This window comes from Ascaphus truei, chromosome 4 (genome assembly GCF_040206685.1).
Source record: "Ascaphus truei isolate aAscTru1 chromosome 4, aAscTru1.hap1, whole genome shotgun sequence".
In the NCBI taxonomy this organism is placed as follows: domain Eukaryota; kingdom Metazoa; phylum Chordata; class Amphibia; order Anura; family Ascaphidae; genus Ascaphus; species Ascaphus truei.
The window spans coordinates 266,918,229-266,941,583 of NC_134486.1; the positions used below are offsets into that span (position 1 = coordinate 266,918,229).

Consider the following 23,355-nt stretch of genomic DNA (forward strand, 5'->3'; position numbering starts at 1 on the left):
TTCTTCGGGTACCCATTCCAATGCATTTTCAGCTGAAAGGCTTGGTACATAATCATAGTAGTTATGTTCTTGTACAATGTGGGTTTCAGGAATGGAGGGTGCAGATATTGCAGCAGGTATCGATTCACACGGAACAGTAGTAGCGGATCCATTGCTATTGGCATTAGGAATAAATATGCCTTTAACCACAATATATGTGCCTTCTTTCACGGTGAAATGTTTTTCTTTGGCAATCTTCCAGAAACCATAGTTGTGTTCTAGCTTATCCTGCACACGTTCAAAAAAGTCATTAGTTGATAAAGTGAATGTTATTGAGGAATTAAAATTGCGCGCATGCCGACGGTTTTGGTAATAAGGATATTTTGCTCGAATCAAATCATAGATTTGGCGTGTGCTTGCTTGGTGTCCGCAAGTTGATAAAATTGCTTCTGAAATCATGTATTTATAACCTAAATTCGGATTCATAATTGTCACCAATTCATCAGCCATTGCAGAGTAGCACAAAAGATGTGTGCAGGTATCTGTTCTTTGCTCATCAAAATGAAACTGCTCAATGGCTAACAAATTGCTGTGTTTCCTTTTCAAGGTCAACAAAAGTATAAACTGTAACTCCTTATTTCAAACGCCAATTGGATTTCTAGTTATAATTGCTTGAACATTTGTGGTTTGTGATAGCCGCATGTGGGACAAACATGTATCCTTTTTTTATCTCGTTTCTGAAAACATTACTACACTTTTCATTCAGTAACATTGAGTTTTCTTGCAAAATAACAAAGAGCAGTGTGTGAAAATAGTGCTTAGACAGCCATATCAGTAAATACACACACCTGCAAAATGAAATGTTTTGTTCCCACATACATTTCTGTGTGTATTTGAAAGTCTGGTTAAGTCCCTGTCTGCATGAGTTTAAATACGTGTGTATCTATATATATATAAATATATCTCTCTCATAAATATATATATATATATATAAAGTGTATATTGTACTATATGTATATTGTGTGTATGTGTATGTGTATGTGTATGTGTATATATATATATATATATATATATATATATATATATATATATATATATATATTATATATAAAAAATTAAAAAAAAAATTGTTTTTATATATATATATATTATATATATATATATATAAAAAAAATGTTTTTTTTTTTTTTTTTTTAAATATTGCTGGAGTACACACAACATATTGATGGCAGTAAGTAGGCCTTGTATGAAACCTATTTAAATGGTGATAAACATGAGTGAATTAAGTAATAAACATTTGTTTGCACCCAATAATGTTAGAGGCTCACACTTAGTATAGTTGTCAAACATTAGGCCTGTATTATTAAAATAGTGTGTTTTCACAAGGAAGCATGAAGTGTATGTTTTTTTTAAATACATCTATACCAGTTTAGATAGTACTATATATACACACACACACACACACACACACAGTGTGTGTCTGTGTGTGTGTGTGTGCATATATCAATACATACTACATATATATTAGTATCAATTCAGAGATGTTCTTGAAACAAGAACACATAAATGATTAAAGGACAACATTACAATGGCCACCAAAGGTAAATAATATTTAACACAAAATCCTGCTGTACACGTACAAGAAAGATGTTTGCAGTTAAATAGGTGCTTTTATAATTGCATGAAAATAATATGCACATGCAATGATTACATCAATTAACACACCCAAATGCAATGTTTTGCTGCAAAGTCAATGGCAGCTTCTCTAAACTTAGCAACTGGCTCCTGGTGGACCATTACTGAACAGACGATTAAAACATAAATATTTATAACACTATTCATTAATTAGGAGTGTTAACATTTCCAAAACTTCACGTGTACAAAAACATACTTGAAAGTTTGGAAACAACACAGTCTTCAGCATACATACAATAGTAATTAGATAATCTGAAGTCAACAAAACAAGGCCAAAGACATATTTTCTGAATTATAACATTTATTTTTTTTGTTCCTTTTGCGAGCGAGTAACAGGCCTGCTTGTTGTCTCTTGAATTTTCCTTTTTCTTTTGCCACCAACTTTAGGCACAACAGAGCCACTTTGAGTGGCCTCTGGCACTTCACGGGCAGGGCTTGTGGCCAGTGACTCACCTACAGGGCTTTTGGGCAGTGACTGTTCACCTACGGGGCTTGTGGCCAGTGACTCACCTACAGGGCTTGTGGCCAGTGACTCACCTACAGGGCTTGTGGCCAGTCACTCACCTACAGGGCTTTTGGGCAGTGATTCACCTACAGGGCTTTTGGGCAGCGATTCACCTACAGGGCTTTTGGGCAGCGATTCACCTACAGGGCTTTTGGGCAGCGATTCACCTACAGGGCTTTTGGGCAGTGACTCACCTACAGGGCTTTTGTGTAGTGACTGTTCACGGACAGGGCTTGTGCCCACTGACACATGTGAGCAAGTTGGTAGACACTGCACAAGTGATGGTTGGTCTGTTTCATGTGTGTCTTGTTTTGTTTTTGTCGCCTCCTTTGTAGGTGTCTGCTGCTGAATTTGTACAGATGGCAGCGGTAGGATGTCATCAGGAACCTGCACAGCAATGTCTGCTACTTGACCGGTAACATTTGGGCCTGGTGAATGAATATCAGATGAATGTGGTGAAAACTGACCTGCATGAACAGATCCTGGCTGGGAGGTGTTGAATTGTGGTACATTAGTCATTCTCCAGTAATTAGCTTGTGTTTGCTGAACAACTAATGCTTCGAATGAGGTGTTGATTTTTTGCAACTGTTTAGGCACTTCAATGAAGACTCTGTGGAGATGTGCCAATTGTGAAACTGTTTCTTCCTGCAGTGCAATCATCCTTTCCAGCACTGTCATCAGGTCAGAATGGCGACGATTTTCTGCTTCCACAATTTTTCCCTCAGAAGCTACAATTGCATCATATGTGGTATTTGCTGGACGTTTTGGCGGTAAAACAGTTTCAATTGGAACCTCTTCATGGTCACTTGCTTGTATTTGTGTGTCTATGGCGGCGGCGGCGGCATCATCATCATCATCATCATCATCATCAAAATCCTCTTCATCATGTTCTACAAATAAATGTACACATTATTAAATGGCATGTTAATCTCTGCTGTGTTACTATGTAATTGTACTGTGTCATAAGTAACAACTAACATGTTTCCATACGTTTTATAACCTCACATTAAAAACTACCTTGACTTAAGAATAATGTTTGGACTCAGTATGAAATATGAGTGAATGAAAACTTGCTGTAAACTCACAACTCCTACATGATAGTTAACATCACTAACACAATACAAGTTTCCTTACACTTCATTTTCACTGACACTAAGTAATCCTATTTAAAGAAGATGTGCAAAACAAATAATGAACATGACAACATAACATATAGAAGAGCACATATTATATGGCCACCAACTGATACACTCACCTTCTAGGTGTGTTGAGCTGGCTGACCCAGGTGAAGACACTTGTTCAGTCTCAGGTGACACATGTCCTTCAGGGGCAACTATATATAACAATAACATAAGTTTTACATTTACATGTGTAAATATTGAACAAACAGTTATTGTATGTTCTGTATTTATGAGTACCTAACAGCATCATTTCCTTAACCCAAAATGTGTGTGTGAAAGTGAACATAAATAGTTGTAATAACAATGTACATGCCTGTGTACTTAGAACTTTTGAGTTCCCTAACATAAAACATACTATGTTCCTGCAGTAATGCGTGAGGATAAATAGATTAAATTTGAACATAAAAATCATATGTTGTGTAGTGATATCAGTATCATAATGTACATAACTATCATGAGATGACCATTCACAATGGTTATCATGAAGGTGGTCATATTGCACAAAGTGTTGTTTTTGGTAGAGGATATGTGTGGTACATTAATATAAGATGTGGCACACATGAATGTGGCTGTGACTAAACAAGACAACACATGCAGTGTGTGATAATGTGTCGTTGATAGTAGTAGTTCAACTATAGATATGAGTGAACTAATGTGTGACGTACGGTTTGATAAGTAATGAGTTGTTGGGGCATTTAGTAGCTAAAGTGAAGCTTTCAAATGAGTGTGATTAACTTCAGTTGTGCTAGTCAGGTTGTAATAACGGTATTCCCTTCCCCAAAAAGCCTAATCAGCCACACCTTTCAATGACTTGAAACAGGTGCAAATGGTGTGAACTAAGTTGACCCTAAAATGAGGCTGTAATTAGTGTGTGTGCTGAACCCCACCCCCTCTGTTGAAGTGTATGCTGTGATGAGATATTAATTGCAGCTGCTTTAACACAATGGTAGATGAGCTAAATAGTCGTGTGCAGTTTTTAAGTTATGAAAACAATGACATAAAATATGATACGTGTGCCTCATTATGCTGTCTGTATATGAGTTAAAGTAAAAATGGACCTTTTCATAAACAACTATAGATGTGTTAGTGCAAGTGATGTTTGTAGGCCGTTGCATGCAATATATTTGATGCATGCTTAAAATAGGCAGTAATGTCATGTTTGTCGGAGTAAAATAAATAAAATACACAATAATATTATACATATTTCTGTTCTGTACCTGTAGCTAGTAATAATTTCTCATTAACATGTGTTACACATGTGTACTACCCTGTTGTTCCCCATCTTCTCCCACCATCAATTGCTTCCACTGCAGCAATGCATTTTGGGAATTCACATGTAAATGAGCACGCAATGGCACGTGCTATATTAGTTACTGCTTTTAGTAGGACTACAACATATATGTCTATTTTGAGATATATATATATACAGAATCAGACATATACATATATAGATGCAGGTATGCTTATATTGTGAAGACAGTATAAAAAGCAGTGTAACTATGCAAAATAACTGTAAGCAACGACACGCCTAGTACAGTAATATTTCTCACCTGGTGGAAATTGTGAGGGGTAAATTCCTATATCACGGTCACCAGGTAAGCCTTCCACGACGACGGGAAGTAATTTTGCCCGAAGCAGCTCCTCCAATGGACTTAATATGAGACATTGTGGTGTGGGCCCACCTCCAGTGCCAGTAGCATGCACGCGTTGGTGTTGTATTTTCTTTTTCAATTTGGACCTAATATCATCAAATCTCTTGTGACAACTCCGCTTGTCCCTCACATGATTCCCACACGCATTGACACCAATGACTATTGTGTCCCACATCTCTTTTCTGCTTGCTGAACTTGTCCGCCCTTGAAAAACATATAAAATATATGAGGTAAATTAATAATAATATAAGCACCAGTTTCCTACACTGCTAGCTGTTCCAAGAGATAGCAAACATGCTGTTTTAGGTGTAATATGTGAAGCACATGAGCATTCACTACTAAACCTATACATGTAAGCAAGCTTGCATTCATATTGTATGCAGTTATGGCAAATTGACCGCCTGTGTTTAGTTGTCCTTGTAAGGCATGATAAAAAGCTGTGTTTCCAGACTAATTAACATAGAAAGATATTCTGAACCCATATTTGCATATGAACAAAACTCAGATGACCTAGGATCACATGTATTTGAATAATAAATGTAAAGGTACACTTACCTAGTAAATGTCCATATATACTGTCATAGTGCTCCAGAATGCCAGTGACAAGAGCTGTATTTTCCTGGTCATTGAAGCGAGGATTACGTGGCTTCTCCACACGTTTCTTCCGAGCAGGTTTAGGGTCAGAGCTTGGCTGGTGCTGACTGGACTCTCCTTCTTCCAATGGAAGAGCCTCCAAAAGCTGCCCCACCAGCAAGCACGCCACCACCATCCACCCCATCTGCAACTGCGCCACCAGCAGCACTCCCAGCACCAGCACTCCCACTCCTAGCACCAGCACTCCCACTCCTAGCACCAGCACTCCCACTCCTAGCACCAGCACTCCCACTCCTAGCAACAGCACTCACACTCCTAGCACCAGCACTCCCAGCACTCCCACTCCCAGCACCAGCACTCCCACTCCCAGCAACAGCACTCCCACTCCCAGCAACAGCACTCCCACTCCCAGCAACACCACTCGCAGCACCAGCACTCCCACTCCCTGCAACACCACTCTCACTCTCAGCAACATCACTCCCCTGAACAGTACGTTCACTCCGACGCGTACTAGCACGAGTAGCACTCCCACTCCCACCGGCATCACTCTTCCCACGCTTTGCGGGCATACTTCCAGCACTCACAAAAAACAGACAAGAAATGTACAGGCAATCACACGAAACACTTCCACATATAAAACAAGACAAAGATGTAAACAAAACAACAAAGGACAAAGCTCACCCAATACACAACAAGTCTCTCAGTCAATATGCAAATCTTCAATCGTCCAGCTCTGTGCGTCTCTCTCTCTCTCACTCCCAACAACACAGAGAATGAATAGCAGTACACGTTGCCTTTAAATATGGCGCGCAATCCAAAACATGCTTGTTTCGCCTGATTCAGCAAGATTTGTGATTGGGCAACCTAACAGCACCGCGCCACGCACGCCGATACACCTGTGTGTGATCGGCTAATCATCGTGAGAGTGGGCGGATTTGTTTTCGGGTTGATTTTGAATGTATTCGGCACTTACTGCATACGGAGAGGAAAAATCGCCAATAACATGACTAATCGGTAAGATTGCCGATTTCACATAATCGACGCTTACTGCATGAGGCCCTATCAGAGATGATTGGTGCTAAAAGAGAGCATACCTGTATTTTTGTCAGTACTTTTCTGACTTATTTCAGGGCAGCTACCTAAATAGTCAATGGCCGTACGGTGTAACTCCTAGCAGCATAGCTGAAGTACTTTACACTGTAGCTCCTTTCCCAAGGCATATTTCTTAGGGTTTTCAGTGAGCCCTGTCTCTCTCAAAGACCTGAAGAAAGCTTTTAGCCTGTTTAAATGCACCCACCTGTGCTTACTGTAAATTACTGCATTGTCTAGGTAGGCTGCGGCATATGCCCTATGAGGACGTAGAACCTTTTCCATGAGCCTCTGGAACATAGTCGGGACTCCATGCATACAAAATGGCATAGTAACAAACTGGTATTTTCCATTATCCTTTTGTGACTTTAAGTGTAGATATATAGTCAGGCATACAGTACCAAGGGAGTCATGCAATGCGTCCACCCTTGGCATTAGGTACACTTCAAACATGGATACCGCATTTACCTTTCAGAGGGCCACACAAAATACAGCTCAACCCCGTTATAGCGCGATCTGCTAAAACGTGAATCCGCATATAATGCGGTCTGTGTGTGGCTCCCGAACATCTCCTACCTTTCTTTCCCCCGGCACCACCATGCAGTCTGAGGACGTGAACCAGCTTCTCAAGCGGCGCCACACCAATTTAAACATCCAGCTTTATTGATAACAGACACACACGGAAACACAGAGACAAGCACACACACACACACACACACACACAAAAGGCTGGTCTCTGGACATAGCCCTTGCATAATTGTATATCACATTTTATGGATTTATGGATACTGTATAAATGTTGATTTCCTTAAAAAAGCAATTGCAAAGTTAAAAAAAAAAGAACCACATCCTTTAGGTCCACCCACTCATTTGTATTTAATGGTATACAAGACCTGCCTTACATTATTCATAAGGCGTTCCAGAGTGAAAAGACTATAAAAGGAGAAAAAGCACAAACTGTTTTATTCTAAGAACACAAAGAGCTCAATCAAAGGAGAACTGTTTTTTTAGGGAGTTGGTGATTTACTGCTTCTTTTGAAACTGAAGCATTCCTTTCCACTAACCTGTCTTGCAAAGACTTTAAAAATATTATATTAAAAAAGTGATACAATACTCATCACTACAAATATAATTCCTAAATAGCATAAGCAGTGTGTTGCAAGTGCATGTAAATGCATCAAGTACATTAAAGGCTTTCTTGTAAATTGTCAAGAAACAAATGTAACCAACATTGACAAATGCTTCATGGACACATTACACAGAAAACCATGTTACCTATTTTCATTGTTTCCAAATTGGGCTACTGGTAATATTCAAATTAATTATTGTGTTATGTTAACTAAACTCATGTTGCTGTTTTTTTGTTTTTTTTTAAACATCCAGCTTTATTGGTAACAGACACACTCAGAGACACAGAGACAGACAGACACACACACACCCCACTATGGCTAACCCATGGTGTCGGATCCCCAACACCCTGCTCTGGGTAAGTCTTGCGTGGTGGTGCTGCAGACGCCGCCCCTGATCGCGGCGGCCATTTTTTCCCTGTGATCCCATTATAACGTGGTTGCATTATGTGGACACCAAGCACTGGGTTATAATGGGGTTCAGCTGTATCACCTTTTTATCTGATTTAGGAACTACGACTATTGGACTATGCCATTCACTGCAGGATCCCTCAATTATGCCCAGATTTATAATTTCTTGTACCTCCTTCTCTAAAAGAGCTTTATGGCTTTTAGGCAACCTGTAGGGGCGGGACCATACATTTATACCAGGTTCTGTCTCTATAAAATGCAAAACTTAATTTTTCCACTCTGGGAGATCAGAAAAAATATCCCCAAATTGTTCAAAAACCTCTTTGTTCCCTCTCTGTTCAGAGGTTTACTGACTTCCCATAGGGATTTGGTTGTCATCAATCAAAGGTATTCTCCTGTGAAGGCTAACGATCCAGATCCATTTACAGTACCCTTCCACAGGGTGGATGAACAGAGATCTCTGCATCATCCAGAGTTTCAGTAAGTTTACATGGTAAATGTGTTTACCCTTCCTGGACCCTAGTTTAGCAATACTGTCATTCACATCTCCAGTGCGACCCTGCCCTGCCATTTGCCATTTTGCTAGGAGGTTACGCTCACAACTAGCTAAAAGCAACATCACGGTCCCAAGGTTAGAAAACCTTAATGCGAGCATTTTCATTATAATGTCTCTCCTGACTATCATGAGCACATCTGAGATGTTCCATTTTAAAATGGCCCATGGTGTGTGTATCCCTAGTTAACACACACAGCACAGACGACAGGGAAATCCATGCTTTTAAAGCCCTCTAAGGAGCAAGCTGAAACCTGCTTAGTTAACTCAGCCTGCTCTCAGTTTGAGATTAACCTGATGACTGCTGGAATTAACAGCTATATATAGGCTTCCCATGCATAGTAATTAAGCAAAGCATGTACCCTGTTACAGAGTCCCTTCAGAAATTCTTTATTTGTGTCCAAAACCATTTTATCTTGTGGCAGCTCCAAATACAGTGTATCAAATTTGCCTCAGGGATTGGATACAGTAGAAGAGAGAAATGGCAGAGCACAACCGGAAATATCCAAAAAAAAAAGAATTTAGAAGGAAAGTGCGTTAGCCATAAAATGTTTAATGGCCATGACGGGAAAAATGGCAAGGCATTACCCTACCAACATGTTTCGTGCTACACAGAGCACTTTATCAAGGCATACACATCCTATAATAACCAACATATTTAAAGAGTCAAAAATAAATTGGCTTACCAATCCTTAACCATATCTGGGATGCTCCCCATAATCATGCTGATGAGAACCTGGCGTGGGGTCAAACGAGCGCGCACGCACCTCCTGCAACCCCCGCCCCCACACGTAATCCTGGGACAGCAGAGCAGCAACCATGCTGACACACGCTTGCGCAGAGTCAGTGTAGGTAGCGTCGCTATGGAAGCCGTGGAACGTGCCTGAGGAGCAGGATGGCGCGCGCCAGATGCGCGTGCCCACAGATGCCACAATCCACATCCTCCTAATGCGCATGCACCTCCCCCAAGAACGATGAATGAGCCCTGAGCTCCTCTCCGTTGCTGCGCACAGAGATGGGAAACGCAGGAGTCCTGGGTGAACGTGCTTGCGCAGTAACAACCCGTGGACTCCCAGCGATCCCCAAAGTAAGCACAGCCCAGTGGAGGAGGAGGGGAAAGAGAGAGAATGGAAAGGAAAGAGAGAAAGGGGAAAGGAGGAGAGTAGCAGCAGAATCGCCGTGGAGCAGCCAAATGGCTTCGGCTGTGTTAGGGGTTTTAAAGTCCTTGGTTTCTCAGCCATGTTTAAATTCTCCTGTGTCACGGCCCACGTGACTGGAAAATGTAAACATAGCAGGGGGATACTGGCACCCCATACAAAGACCTGTAACTAGAGAAGCAGGGGGCCCCAGAGGATGAAAAGAATGGGTTAAACCCCTGCTTCATTACTGTGTTATCAAAATAAAATAAAAGTAGTGGCTAGCCACTAAGGCAAAGTAGGGGTGAAGCCAGAGATCCTGGTTTATTGGGAGTAGAGCGGGTGGGTGAAGGGGGTAGTTTCCCCAGGGTGGGTGCTCAGATCTACCGCAAATGATGTGGGAGGGATTAACCCCTTTATTACCTTAGCGGTAGTAACCGCTATGATAATGAATGGGTTAACCCCTCCCACTACCCACCCAAGAGGCCTAACCACCCACCCTGATGCAACTACCCCCTACACCCACCCCGTCTATTCCAATAAACATTACAATTTAATTCAAACACCAAAACAATACATTGAACAACTTCCCCCCCCCCCCCCCCTCCAACACATACAGTACAGTAATGGCACATTTGCCCATTAAAAAAAATAAAACATAACCAAAACATTACATTACCTAGCCAGCATATAGTAAATTAACGTTTTACTTATGCATGCCAGGATGAAAGCCGTCCTAGTATTACGCATCACTCTCATCGTCCTCTTCTTCATTGTGCACAGACAGTAAAATTTAAATAAAAAACTACTGCCGACTAACCCTTTAATAAACTTAGCGGTTATTAACCACTATGGTAATTAAGGGTTTAACCCCTCCTCCCGCTTCCCACTTTGGAGACTTAACCAAACCCCCTGGGGCAACTACCCCCACCCCTTTTACCCATAATGTGTTTTGCCACAATGACCATGAATGGACAAGCCACAAATAAAAATATCCTTGCACCAAATAAAATACGTGACTTTTAATAAAAAACAAGTGGACTAAAATAAGCGCTAGACCTGATAATAAGTGCAGTGCACAAAAAGCAGCCTGGTGATCTAATGTGGGTAAAATCTCAAATAATGCCCAAAAAACAATTAAAAATACAAAAATAGAAATATACCTGGCGCATGTGAAAGATAATCAATAAACAGTGATAACATATAAATTGTGTGACCATAAATATATAACCAAAAGTGGTGATGATTATCTAGAGTCCAATAAAAGGATATGATGGTATATGGAATGAATAGAGTACTTTTCTTCAGTGATAATCAAAGATACACTCAGGGCTCTATGCAGTAAGCGTTGATAAGGGTTTTTTCGCCCTTTTATAGCCAAAATTGGGTTTGAGATTCAGTAAGCGCCGATATGTGCTTGATTTCGGCAGGTTTCGTAGCCGATAATTTTGTTATGGCCAGTCTGCTGTCGATAAGCCTGTTTTCGGCACTTATCGCCACTTTTTTAAATCGGCTGTATTCAAGTAGCAAAATCAGCTTATCGGGGCTGATCGGCACTAAGAAATTGAGATGTTATGGCCAATTTCTCCCGCCAACTAAAGTTGGCAAGTTGGAGGGGAGAACGATCGCTAAGGCTGCCGGAACGGCACTTAGAAAAAAAAAATCATCTGCACAAAAATGGAGTCAATGGAGCGGGGACGTATAACATTATAGTACAGTTTACGTTCCATTGCTCACAATACAAATGTGATTAGCATTACAGTGTGGGGGCCATTCACTGCATTGTGTCACACCTGACGTGTATTATTTCATTTACATTGTACTTTTAGATGTTTTCTTCATTTGCGTGTCACATTACTCATCATGTGATGATGTGACAAGGGAAAAACCTATACTCAACTCTTAAAGGAGAACCTCACATCATATCACACATTTTACTGAACTGAGCGACAATTCTTTATATGATGTTACACATGTCACACATCTAACACATACACCGTATATTCATGTTGCTTTACATTACACAATGCTTGTAATGTGTAACGCATCTTTAAACGTTCATGTACATCTTTCTTCTCATGTTTACATGTACTTTGGGTCCTCCCTTTTTTCATGACGTCACTTATTGGACACTCAATTACATTGCATGTTCACATTGTAACCGTTGCATTACAAGCACTTCAACCTAACTTATACACACATGTACAGTAATTAATCATTGTGACACCTTTCAAACTGATTCTATAGCAACTATCCTCATTACATAAATGTATGCATATGCACACGAGAATTCATTGTTGTGAACATGTGACAATAACATGGCTAATTACACATGTTGCAGCAAACATTTTCCACGGAAATCTCAGGCTTTTTGTCTATTTACATGACTGACTGTTGCGTTCAGAAGTATTACATGCATTGCACATTACACTCATAATTGTCAAACAATGTTTGTACAAAGCTTCACGTTACATCATTGGCAAATATCATGATTGCCTGCTCAATACACAGAACAAATAATTTTTTGATCAAATGGACACAGCTTGTGAGCAAAGTACTTTAATATGTTAATGTAACACCTTGCTTTTTACTATGTCACCTGACATCATCACATATCTATTTAAAGGACGCCCATTCACAGCTACTCATTTCAAAATGTTGCGATTGTTTAGGAGACGGAGGAACATTCTTTTTCCTGACATGCTTGCTGATGAAGAGAATGACATAGGGCAAGGGAGGGACAGAGCCAGGGACAGTGACAGGGGCAGGCACGCGGATACGACAGGGACAGGGAGAGGGACAGGCCGAGGGACAGGTAGAGGGACAGGAGATCAGAGGAGAAGACAGAGGAGACAAGTTGTGCCTCGTCCGCGTGTGTACAGGGAGAGAACCCTGTTAGATGGGATGAGTGAGGAGGAGATAGTAAGTCGCTATCGTTTGAGTTCAGCAGCAATCTTATCTCTTTATGAAGAGATAAGGGAAGATTTAGATTTTTTCCCAGCCAGAGGTCGTGCAGTCCCTGGGCTTGTTAAAATGCTGTGCTCATTACATTATCTTGCTTCCGCGTCATTCCATACAACTGTGGGCATAGTGGGCGGGGACTCGCAATCTACATTCTCGCGGGCCTTTACCCAGTTTCTCTATGCACTCAATAGACGCGCTAGGAATTATATTCATTTTCCTACAGAGGCGACAGAGTGGCTGGAAGTCAGGAATGGCTTTTATAATATAGCAGGGATACCATGTGTGCTGGGTGCAATCGATTGCACACATGTTGCTTTGATTGCACCTAGTCAGAGTGAGCATGTTTACCGTAATCGTAAGCACTACCATTCACTCAATGTACAGGTGGTATGTGATGCCACGATGAGGATAATGCATGTGGTACCCAAATTCCCTGGTTCCAGTCACGATTCCTCTATCCTGAGGAACTCTTCAGTCTTCCATGCGTTCGAAGAGGGACATTTTGAACATGGTTGGCTGCTGGGTGAGTACACATTTGGATGTTGTAACACAAAACACTTTTTTCTTTAGGAATGTTTTCATTGTAGAATCTTATCACTAATGTAAGCTTATGTGTGCTCCATTGATTATAGGTGACTCAGGATACGGAATTAGGCCGTGGCTCTTGACTCCGATGCTAAACCCTCAAACTGAAGCAGAGGAGAGGTACAATGCAGCCCATATCTCTACAAGATCTGTTATAGAGAGGACATTTGGCCTACTCAAGACCAGATTTAGGTGTCTCGACAGAACTGGTGGGGCTCTTCTATACAAGCCTCAAAAAGTGTCTGATATTATTATTGCCTGTTGCATTTTGCACAATGTGGCACTCAGACACAATGTACAATCAGACATAGCTGAGCCTTTGGTAGACGAGCATCCCACCCATGTAGCTGCTGAAAATGAACAAACAGCCAGTGGTGGCCAGACACGCCAGAATCTCATCAATTCCTTTTTTTCTTGTAAGTAAAAACATATGTTCCTAGTACTACTTTTATAGATTAATTATGTTATATTAACAATAATGTTTCTTTATATAACCTTCTGTTAGGACACAGATGAATATGGGTTGCACACCTTTCTTTTCTCTGCTGTGTGCACAAAGGGATGTGGCACCGGTATGTTATTGTTGCACAGGTTATATAATCCCTCTTCAATTGTACATTAGTTGTGTGTATGTGAATACAACTGGGGTAACAAAGCACTAATATTTTAGCATTGTGTTGTTCCTTATGCTAACACAATACACATAGTATGGCCATAGTCATTCATTCTTGCAGTATGGTTACATACAATGTTATTGTTGCAGTGTAACATGTACATCCATATGATGTGTACACCAGGCTGCTTTACATTTTGAATGTCATTAAATACACATGGTGTTGCACATTTAACACCAAATACACACTTTGCTGTGTTGCTTACGGTACTGAAGATGGCATGTCAATGTTTGCCATTTATATATTGTTCCATTGCATTATAGGTATATCTCCAGTATGACTGATCATGGTATGTATATTTGCTGACATCTGTCATAAGATGTGCCTACCTCAATATTCGTATAAGTATTTGAATTAAAAAACCAACATATTGGTAAACGATAAATGTTACATACATGTACTTTCTGTATCATGTACATGCATTTACCTACTAATGAGGTTTAATGTGCATTGTATTATAAAATGATTACTCCCATTTCATCACATTTCATGTATGTTCCCTTATAATTTCCATTAATGTAATATAGAGGTGTTTGGAGAGAAGGGGATAACTGTAGATATTTTTTTACTTACGGGAGCTCATTAATCACGGATGCAATTGACTGATCATAACACTCCATGCATGAATGCCTGTAATCAAAGCAATGCGTTGTACATCTTATATTTAGCAATGTAGGTGATTATTAATGCTATTAATTATTTGTCAACATTAATTAAACATTGTCACATGTGTATGTATAAGTCACACATGTGTGTTGATGTGACCTACATGTAACAAGTGTCAAACTGTAATCAAAACCACAATTGTGTCAGAAATGTAAGTGTAATTTTGCATTAATAATTACCCACAATCACAATGTTCTTAATATATTTGGAATGTCATTGACGTTACTTCATCATTATCATGATGATAATGAACAAGTATTCTCAAAATATAAACGTCAATCACATGCACATTAGCTTAGGCACACTTTTTAAGACACCTGTTTGTGTCTGTATCAATTTGTTTATGATCCATGTATAACACCGACAAATGATAACAGCAGGTTTACTGTATTATGGTAGCTTATATCATCATATTGACTGTACTATTTATGTTTAGAAAGTTTAATGAACACAGTAAACTATACTTAGCTTGTTACATGAAATATACACATAAACGTACTTCATTACATGATGTTGATGTAATATTCATAACATCATGCATTGTAGGGGACCACAACATCTTGCCAATAACATTCTTTGCTACAGTCCCAAACCATTTCATCAACATACCCATGTAACAAGAATTTTTTGACTATAAATGGCTAGTTGGTTGTAAGTGTCCTTTATATTGGGAGAAGGAGTGGCTCAGTGAGTAAAGACACAGACTGGCACAGAGAGTTTGAAGCAGGGGAGACTGGTTCAATTCCCCATGTCGGCTCCTTGTGACCTTGGGCAAGTCACTTTATCTCCCTGTGCCTCAAGCACCAAAAAATAGATTGTAAGCTCCACGGGGCAGGGACCTCAGCCTGCAAAATGTCTCTGTAAAGCGCTGTGTACAACTAGTAGCGCTATACAAGAACATACTATTATTATTATTATTATTATTATTATGATTACATAGTTTCGACAGTCATACGTTCCATTACACAATAGAATACACAAATGTGTTAGCAGAGTGGGAATGGTCGTTATATATAAAACACACCATTCCATAAAATGTTAGTAGTAATTAAAGAACACTCAAGATAAATTCTAGCTGCACTTTTTTGCAACATCATTATGTTAATTAAGTGCTTATGCAATATAGGCATAAGGGTATCACATTTTTAATTGTTTGTTAGTAAGCGCTGCAAGCAATATAAAATTAGTTCCATATGTAGTATAGTAGTCGGTGGCTCCTCGTCACAATCATCTCATATAAAGTTTGACTCTTCTGAAATCATACATTGATCCGATTGTATCTTGGCCGACATCTCTGAAATACAGCAAACACATGATGGTCAAAGATGGCACCTTAATATATATGTATCCGTGACAACGCGTTACACATCTCTATATGATTGTAAGATAGACACGTCACTCAGTTATATGTTACAAGTACAACTATACATCATTATGTATTCGTTTGTAAAATTAGTAGCACGCATAACTATGTATATGAAGTTAACGTTGGGTGTATACTTAAAAATGTGCGCGCACATCTTACTGTGCGCGCGCACTTCACGCTTGGGTCGACTAAGTGTTAGCGCATGCGCATAACAATGCGTACGTTGTGCATTCAATAGATGTTGTAAATACCATTCACCATAAAATATTTATTTCAAATACAATGAAGGAGAAACTACATTCGTTCTAAACGAGTACATCTCTAATCTTTTTAAACAGACGTGTGTGGACAAAAATCACGGCCGATAACACAATGCGCAAATGCAATACGTGTGACCTCATGTTAAGCCGGCGTGAAGCGCACGCAAACACTCCTCCCACTCAAGTAACATTCGGCTAACGCCCAGTGCACGCCCACAAACACATACGCGCACGCATGACACAGTGCAGTTACCGTAACTATAACAAAACAACACAGCCAATAGGCTTTGACGCGCGCACGTCGCTTGGGGGTGGGACTTACATCCGTAATCCTTTTTAAGGACGGCTTGGCACATAACAAGGGTCCCACGTCATACGTGGTCGACCCGTTTTTTTTTTAGATGTTGCATGATAACAAAACAGGTGTGTGTTACAGTTATGGTAACATTTTGCTAATATGTTTAAAGGGATAGGAAATTACTGCTGCGGCACAGTTTATTCGAGCATTTACCCGTTCTGTGCCGCAGCAGTAGCCTGGCGCGCGCCCGAGAGTGACGGGCGCGCGCCGAAGCAGCGGAAGAGCGCCCTCCGATCGGGGCGCTCTCCCTACTGCTGCCGGGTCCGCCGGGTCCCCCGGAACCCCCTGCCGCTGTCCCGCGATCGCGGGACACCAGGGCTCCCTCGGGGAGCCCCTGGACGCGCGTGCAGGGGGCGCACGCTCCCGAAGACGCGTGACCGCGCGTCTATGACGCGCGGCACGCCGAGGGGCGGCCACTAGCAAGCCGGGAAATCTCCCGGCTTGCGGATCTGGCCGCAGTGTAATAAACTGTGTCGCCAGTGTACGTATATTTATTCCGTGAGCAATAAGTACTAATCTTTCTGGTTCTACTACCGTATTTCCTCGATTCTAAGACGCACTTTTTTTCCCTTTTTCACGTGTCTGAAATAGGGACTGCGTCCTAGAATCGATGTACTCAAAAAAACTGACAAAAAAAACAGCCAGGGGGCGCTGCAGAAGCCACAGCAGCTTTCAGCGTTTGCCCTGCGTTTCTGCCCCCCCCCCCCCCCCACACAGAGGACAGTGTGTCCCGTTGCATGCCCCGCGACTCTGCCACCATACCCCCCCCCTCCCTCCAAGTGCCGGTCCCCAAAGGAGCAGTGTATGATCGGCTGCATGTCCAGCGCTCCCCCCTAGCTTGCTCCAAGTGCCGGTCCCCAAAGGAGCAGTGTATGTTCGGCTGCATGCCCCGCGCTTCCCCCCTTGCTGGAATTACCGCCCCCACACAGGAGAGATTGATTCTGCAGTGTGTGGCTGCATGCCCCAAAAGCCCTCTGTCTGCCTCTGCTACTCACAAGCCCCCCCCTGCTCCAAGTGCTGGTCCCCAAAGGAGCAATGTAAGTTCGGCTGCATGCACCACAAGCCCCCCTCCTCCCCCGCGCAGCTTGTTGGAAGTGCCGCCCCCACACAGGAGAGATTCATTCAGCAGTGTGTTGCTGCTGCATGCCCCACGTTCCCTCTGTCTGCCTCTGCTACTCACAGCTGTGCTGCCGGCACCACAAGCCACCCCCACCCCGTGTCTGTCTCTGTCTCTCTGTGTTTTTCTCTTTCAGTGTATGTGTGTGTCTCTCTGTGTGTGTATGTATCTGTCTCTCTCTGTGTTTTTCTCTTTCAGTGTATGTGTGTGTCTCTCTGTGTGTGTATGTGTCTCTCTGTGTGTGTATGTATCTGTCTCTCTGTGTGTGTGTGTGTGTGTGTGTGTGTGTGTGTCCTTTCATTCTCTCCCCTTCCCTCCAATCTCTCTCCCACTTCTCTCCTTTCTCTCCCCTCCCCCTTCTCTCCCCCATTCCCCCACTCCCCTCTCTCCCTCCCTCCCCCCTTCTCTCTCTCCTCTCTCCCCCCTCTCCTCTTTTCCCCCCTCTCCTCTCTCCCCTCTTTCTCTCTCCTTTCTACCCCCCCTCTCTCTCCTCTCTCCCCCCCTCTCTCCTCTCTCCCCCCCTCTCTCTCCTCTCTCCCTCCTCTCTCTCTCTCTCATCTCCCCACTCTCTCTCCTCTCCCCCCCTCTCTCTCCTCTCCCCCCTCTCTCTCCTCTCCCCCCTCTCTCTCCTCTCCCCCCTCTCTCTTCTCCCCCCTCTCTCTCTCCTCTATCCCCCCCTCTCTCTTCCCCCCTCTCCCCCCTCTCTCTCTTCCCCCTTCTCTCTCTCTCCCCCCCCCTCTCTCTCTTCCCCCCCTCTCTCTCTCCCCCCCTCTCTCTCTCTTCCCCCCCTCTCTCTCTTCCCCCTTCTCTCTCTCTTCCCCCTTCTCTCTCTCTTCCCCCCTCTCTCTCTCTCTTCCCCTTCTGTCTCTCTTTCTCTCTTCCCCCCCTGTCCCTCTCTCTTCACCCCCCCTCTCTCTCTTCACCCCCCTCTCTCTCTCTTCACCCCCCTCTCTCTCTCTTCACCCCCCCTCTCTCTCGCTTCCCCCCTCTCTCTCTCCCCCCCTCTCTCTCTTCTCCCGTCCTCTCTCTCTTCCCCCCTCTCTCTCTCTTCCCACTCTCTCTCTCTTCCCCCCAACTCTCCCTCCCACCCCCCATCTCTCTCTCTCTCTTCCTCCCTCGCTCGCTCCCCCCCCCTCGCTCGCTCTCTTCCCCCCTCTGTCTCTCTTTCTCTCTTCCCACTCTGTCCCTCTCTCTCCCCCCCTCTCTCTCTTCACCCCCCCTCTCTCTCGCTTCCCCCCTCTCTCTCTCCCCCCTCTCTCTCTTCCCCCTCTCTCTCTTCCCCCCTCTCTCTCTCTTCCCCCCAACTCTCCTTCCCACCCCCTCTCTCTCTCTCTCTTCCCCCCTCTCTCTCTTTCCTCTCTCTTCCCTCCAACTCTCCCTCTCTCTCTCTTCCCGCTCTCTCTCTATTCCCCCCCCTCTCTCTCTCCCCCCTCCCCTCTCTCTCTTCCCCCCCTCTCTCTCTTCCCTCTCTCTCTCTCTTCCCCCCTTTCTCTCTCTCTTCTCTCTCTTCCCTCTCTCTTCCCCCCCTATCTCTCTCTTCCCCCCACTCTCTCTCTCTTCCCCCCCACTCTCTCTCTTCCCTCTCTCTCCCCCCTCTCTCTATCTCTTCTCCCCCCCCCTCTCTCTCTCCTCCCCCCTCTCTCTCTCTCTCTCTTCCCCCCTCTCTCTCTCTTCCCCCCTCTTTCTCTCTCTTCCCCCCTCTGTTCCCTCTCTCTCTCTTCCCCCAACTCTCCCTCTCTCTCTCTCCCCCCCCCCTCTCTCCCTCACTCTCTCTCTCTCCCGAAAAAAATTCTGCACATTTAATATAGTGGGGTTTTTTTCCTCAATTTTTTTTATTAAAACAAGGGTGCGTCTTAGAATCGATGGCATCTTAGAATCGAGGAAATAGGGTATATTGTATTAGGAAACAATGTGTTTGTGATCGCTACATGTTATGCAGTCTGCAATGTTACGCTGTATCCATGCATTTAAAGTAAAAATGGTGGTTACAAAAAAAAAAAAACTTTTAACGCTGAGTCAAGGCATAACGATTGTTAAATTTACCATTCTTGTAGAAGTAACACTTCGTCTGCCTGCAACTGTTCGCTCCAGAAAACCAAAGCATTTGCATCCATGGTTGACCCAAATGCAGAATCCTGTATGACACACATCTCCTCCATGAGGCGCTCATAGGAACCGCCACTGCCTTCTTCAAACAATTGGTCCGGAGGTTGGTTCATTTCTTCGTGTGTTTAGTTGTCCTTGTAACGCATGATAAAAAGCTGTATTTACACAATAATTAACATAGACAGATATTCTGTACCCATATTTGCATATTAACAAAACTCACATGACCTAGGATCACATGTATTTGAAGAATAAATGGAAAGGTATACTTACCTACTAAATGTCCATAGAGACTGTCATAGTGCTCCAGAATCCCAGTGACAAGAGCTCTATTTTCCTGGTCATTGAAGCGAGGATTACGTGGCTTCTCCACACGTTTCTTCCGAGCAGGTTTAGGCTCAGAGCTTGGCTGGTGCTGACTGGACTCTCCTTCTTCCAATGGAAGAGACTCCAAAAGCTGGCCACCAGCAAGCACGCCACCACCAGACACCCCATCAGCAACTGAGCCACCAGCAGCACTCCCACTCCCACCAACAGCACTCGCACTCCTAGCAACAGCACTCCCACTCCCACCAACAGCACTCCCACTCCCAGCAACAGCACTCCCACTACCAGCAACAGCACTCCCACTCCCAGCAACAGAACTCCCACTACCAGCAACAGCACTCCCACTCCCAGCAATAGCACTTCCACTCCCAGCAACAGCACTCCCACTCCCAGCAACAGCACTCCCACTCCCAGCAACAGCACTCGCACTCCTAGCAACAGCACTCCCCTGAACAGTACATTCACTCTGACGCGTACTCGCACGAGTAGCACTACCACTCACACCAGCATCACTCTTCCCACGCTTTGCGGGCATACTTACAGCACTCACAAAAAACAGAAAACAAATGTACAGCCAATCACATGAAACACTTCCACATATAAAACAAGACAAATATGTAAACAAAACAACAAAGGACAAAGCTCTCACAATACACAACAAGTCTCTCAGTCAATATGCAAATATTAAATCACCCAGCTCTGTGCGTCTCTCTCTCTCTCTCTCACTCCCAACAACACAGAAAATGATTAACAGTACACGTTGCCTTTAAATATGGCGCGCTATCCAATACATGCTGGCTTCGCCTGATTCAGCAAGATTTTTGATTGGCGAACGTAACAGCACCCCGCCACGCACGCCGATACACCTGTGTGTGATCGGCAAATCATCGTGAGATTCGGCGGATTTGTTTTCGTCTTGATTTTGAATGGATTCGGCACTTACTGCATACGGAGAGGGAAAATCGCCAATAACATGCCTAATCGGTAAGCTTGCCGATTTCACATATTCGTCGCTTACTGCATGAGGCCCTCAGTCCTCCAACCATGTGAAGAAGTTCCTCCCTGCAGCAGCTGTTTCCTATATGTTAAGACATAAACCAGGGACACAACATTGCGCAGTGCAGTTTGTAAGCAAAGACGCCCTCTGATATAACTGGATGTTTTATTAAAGTACAGACGTATTGCGCTATCCCTTTCCTCTCTCTTATTCCCCATTATGGAGATTTGAGCTTAGATCTCTAAAACATCTGCAGAAAACAGTTCACCTTGGGAAAAAGGTCTCTTTTCCATCCAAATCCAATCGGACCAGGGGGGTCACGGGGGGGTTCGTGGCACCCTGAAAAGGTGTGGATTTAGAAGACCCAAGACACAGTTTCTCTCAACTGTATGCTGCCTTCTTACCTCTAGTAAGTAGGCATTCTTTTGGACAGTTATATCAGAGGGCGTCTTTGCTTACAAACTGCACTGCGCAATGTTGTGTCCCTGGTTTATGTCTTAACATATAGGAAACAGCTGCTACAGGGAGGAACTTCTTCACATGGTTGGAGGACTGAGTCTATCTTTGATTATCACTTAAGAAAAGGACTTTATTCATTCCATATACAGATTAACCCCATTATAGCGCGACCCATTATAACGCGAATTCGCTTTTAACGCGGTTTTCACGTGGCTCCCGTTTAAAAAACAAACAAAAATTTTTTTACATTTTTTTTGCACACTGCACACTGCACACTGCACACTGCACACTGCACACTGCACACTGCACACTGCACACTGCACACTGCACACACTCCCAGCACTCACTGCACACTGCACACACTCTCACTGCACACTGCACACACTCTCACTGCACACTGCACACTTCACACACTCTCACTGCAGACACTCTCACTGCACACACTGCATACACTCTCACTGCACACACTGCACACACTGCACACACTCCCAGCACTCACTGCACACTGCTCACAACACACACTCTCACTTTACACTGCACACTGCACACACTCTCACTGCACACACTCTCACTGCACACTGCACACACTCTCACTGCACACACTACCAGCACCCACTGCACACTGCACACACTCTCACTGGACACTGCACACACCTCACTACACACTGCACACTGCACACACTCCCAGCACTCACTGCACACACTTTCACTGCACACACTGCACACACTCCCAGCACGCACTGCACACTGCACACACTCCCAGCACTCACTGCACACTTCTCACAGCACACTCACAGCACACAGCACACTCTCACAGCACACTCTCACAGCACACTCTCACAGCACACAGCTCACAGCACACTCTCACAGCACTCACAGCACTCACAGCACACTCTCACAGCACTCACAGCACACTACACTGCACAGCACTCCACACTCACACCACACCTCCCACTCCCCCTCCCTACCTTTAGTGTCGGCTGCTGAGATCAGAGCGGAGCTGGCATCAGGAGGGGGTGGGGGTGTCGGGAGGAGGGGGTGTGTCAGAGGAGGGGGGTATCGGGAGGAGGGGGGTTGGTGTGGATGCCGGTAGGGGGGTGAGTGAGGAGCAGGCTGGGACTCGGAGGGCCGCGTGGGCTAGGCCCAAAACTGATTATGCCACGGAGGGCCGGTAGGTGTGGGGGCCTCGGGGGGGGGGAGGAAGTGGATGCCGGTGGTGGGAGGTAAGGTGCAGGTTGCGGCTGGACTCGGAGGGCCAATTGATTGGCACAGGGGTAAACCATGCCCATAATATGGACTTGGTTTGCCACTATGGCAATCAATGGGCAACTGAAAAAAAACCTTGCACCAAATAAAATACATGACATTTAAATAAAAAAAATAACTTGCCAAAAAATGCATTGCTTGTCACTGTGCTTATTTATACGCAGAAAGGGTAATAGTTAAACACATCGGCTGGCTTGTCAATTTCCATTGACTGTCAATCAGGACGGATATGCTTCTTTCCCTTTAAGATGATGTCACCAGAAAAATAAATGGATGCCATTACATGGT

At 43.6% G+C, this 23,355-nt stretch overlaps 1 protein-coding gene across 1 annotated transcript in view; it reads right to left on the reverse strand.

Annotated features, from left to right (window-relative positions):
* Positions 1–1,967: 1,967 nt before the first annotated feature.
* The window catches only part of LOC142492372 (uncharacterized), a 30,675-nt gene continuing 9,287 nt past the window's right edge, over positions 1,968–23,355 (reverse strand). Inside the window, exons 2-4 of the mRNA XM_075595019.1 lie at positions 4,911–5,082; positions 3,435–3,512; positions 1,968–3,069 (exon numbers count right to left, since the gene is read on the reverse strand). Coding sequence (XP_075451134.1) covers positions 2,231–3,069; positions 3,435–3,512; positions 4,911–5,082 — 1,089 coding nt within the window. The 3' untranslated portion in view covers positions 1,968–2,230. The remainder of the gene's footprint in view (positions 3,070–3,434; positions 3,513–4,910; positions 5,083–23,355) is intronic.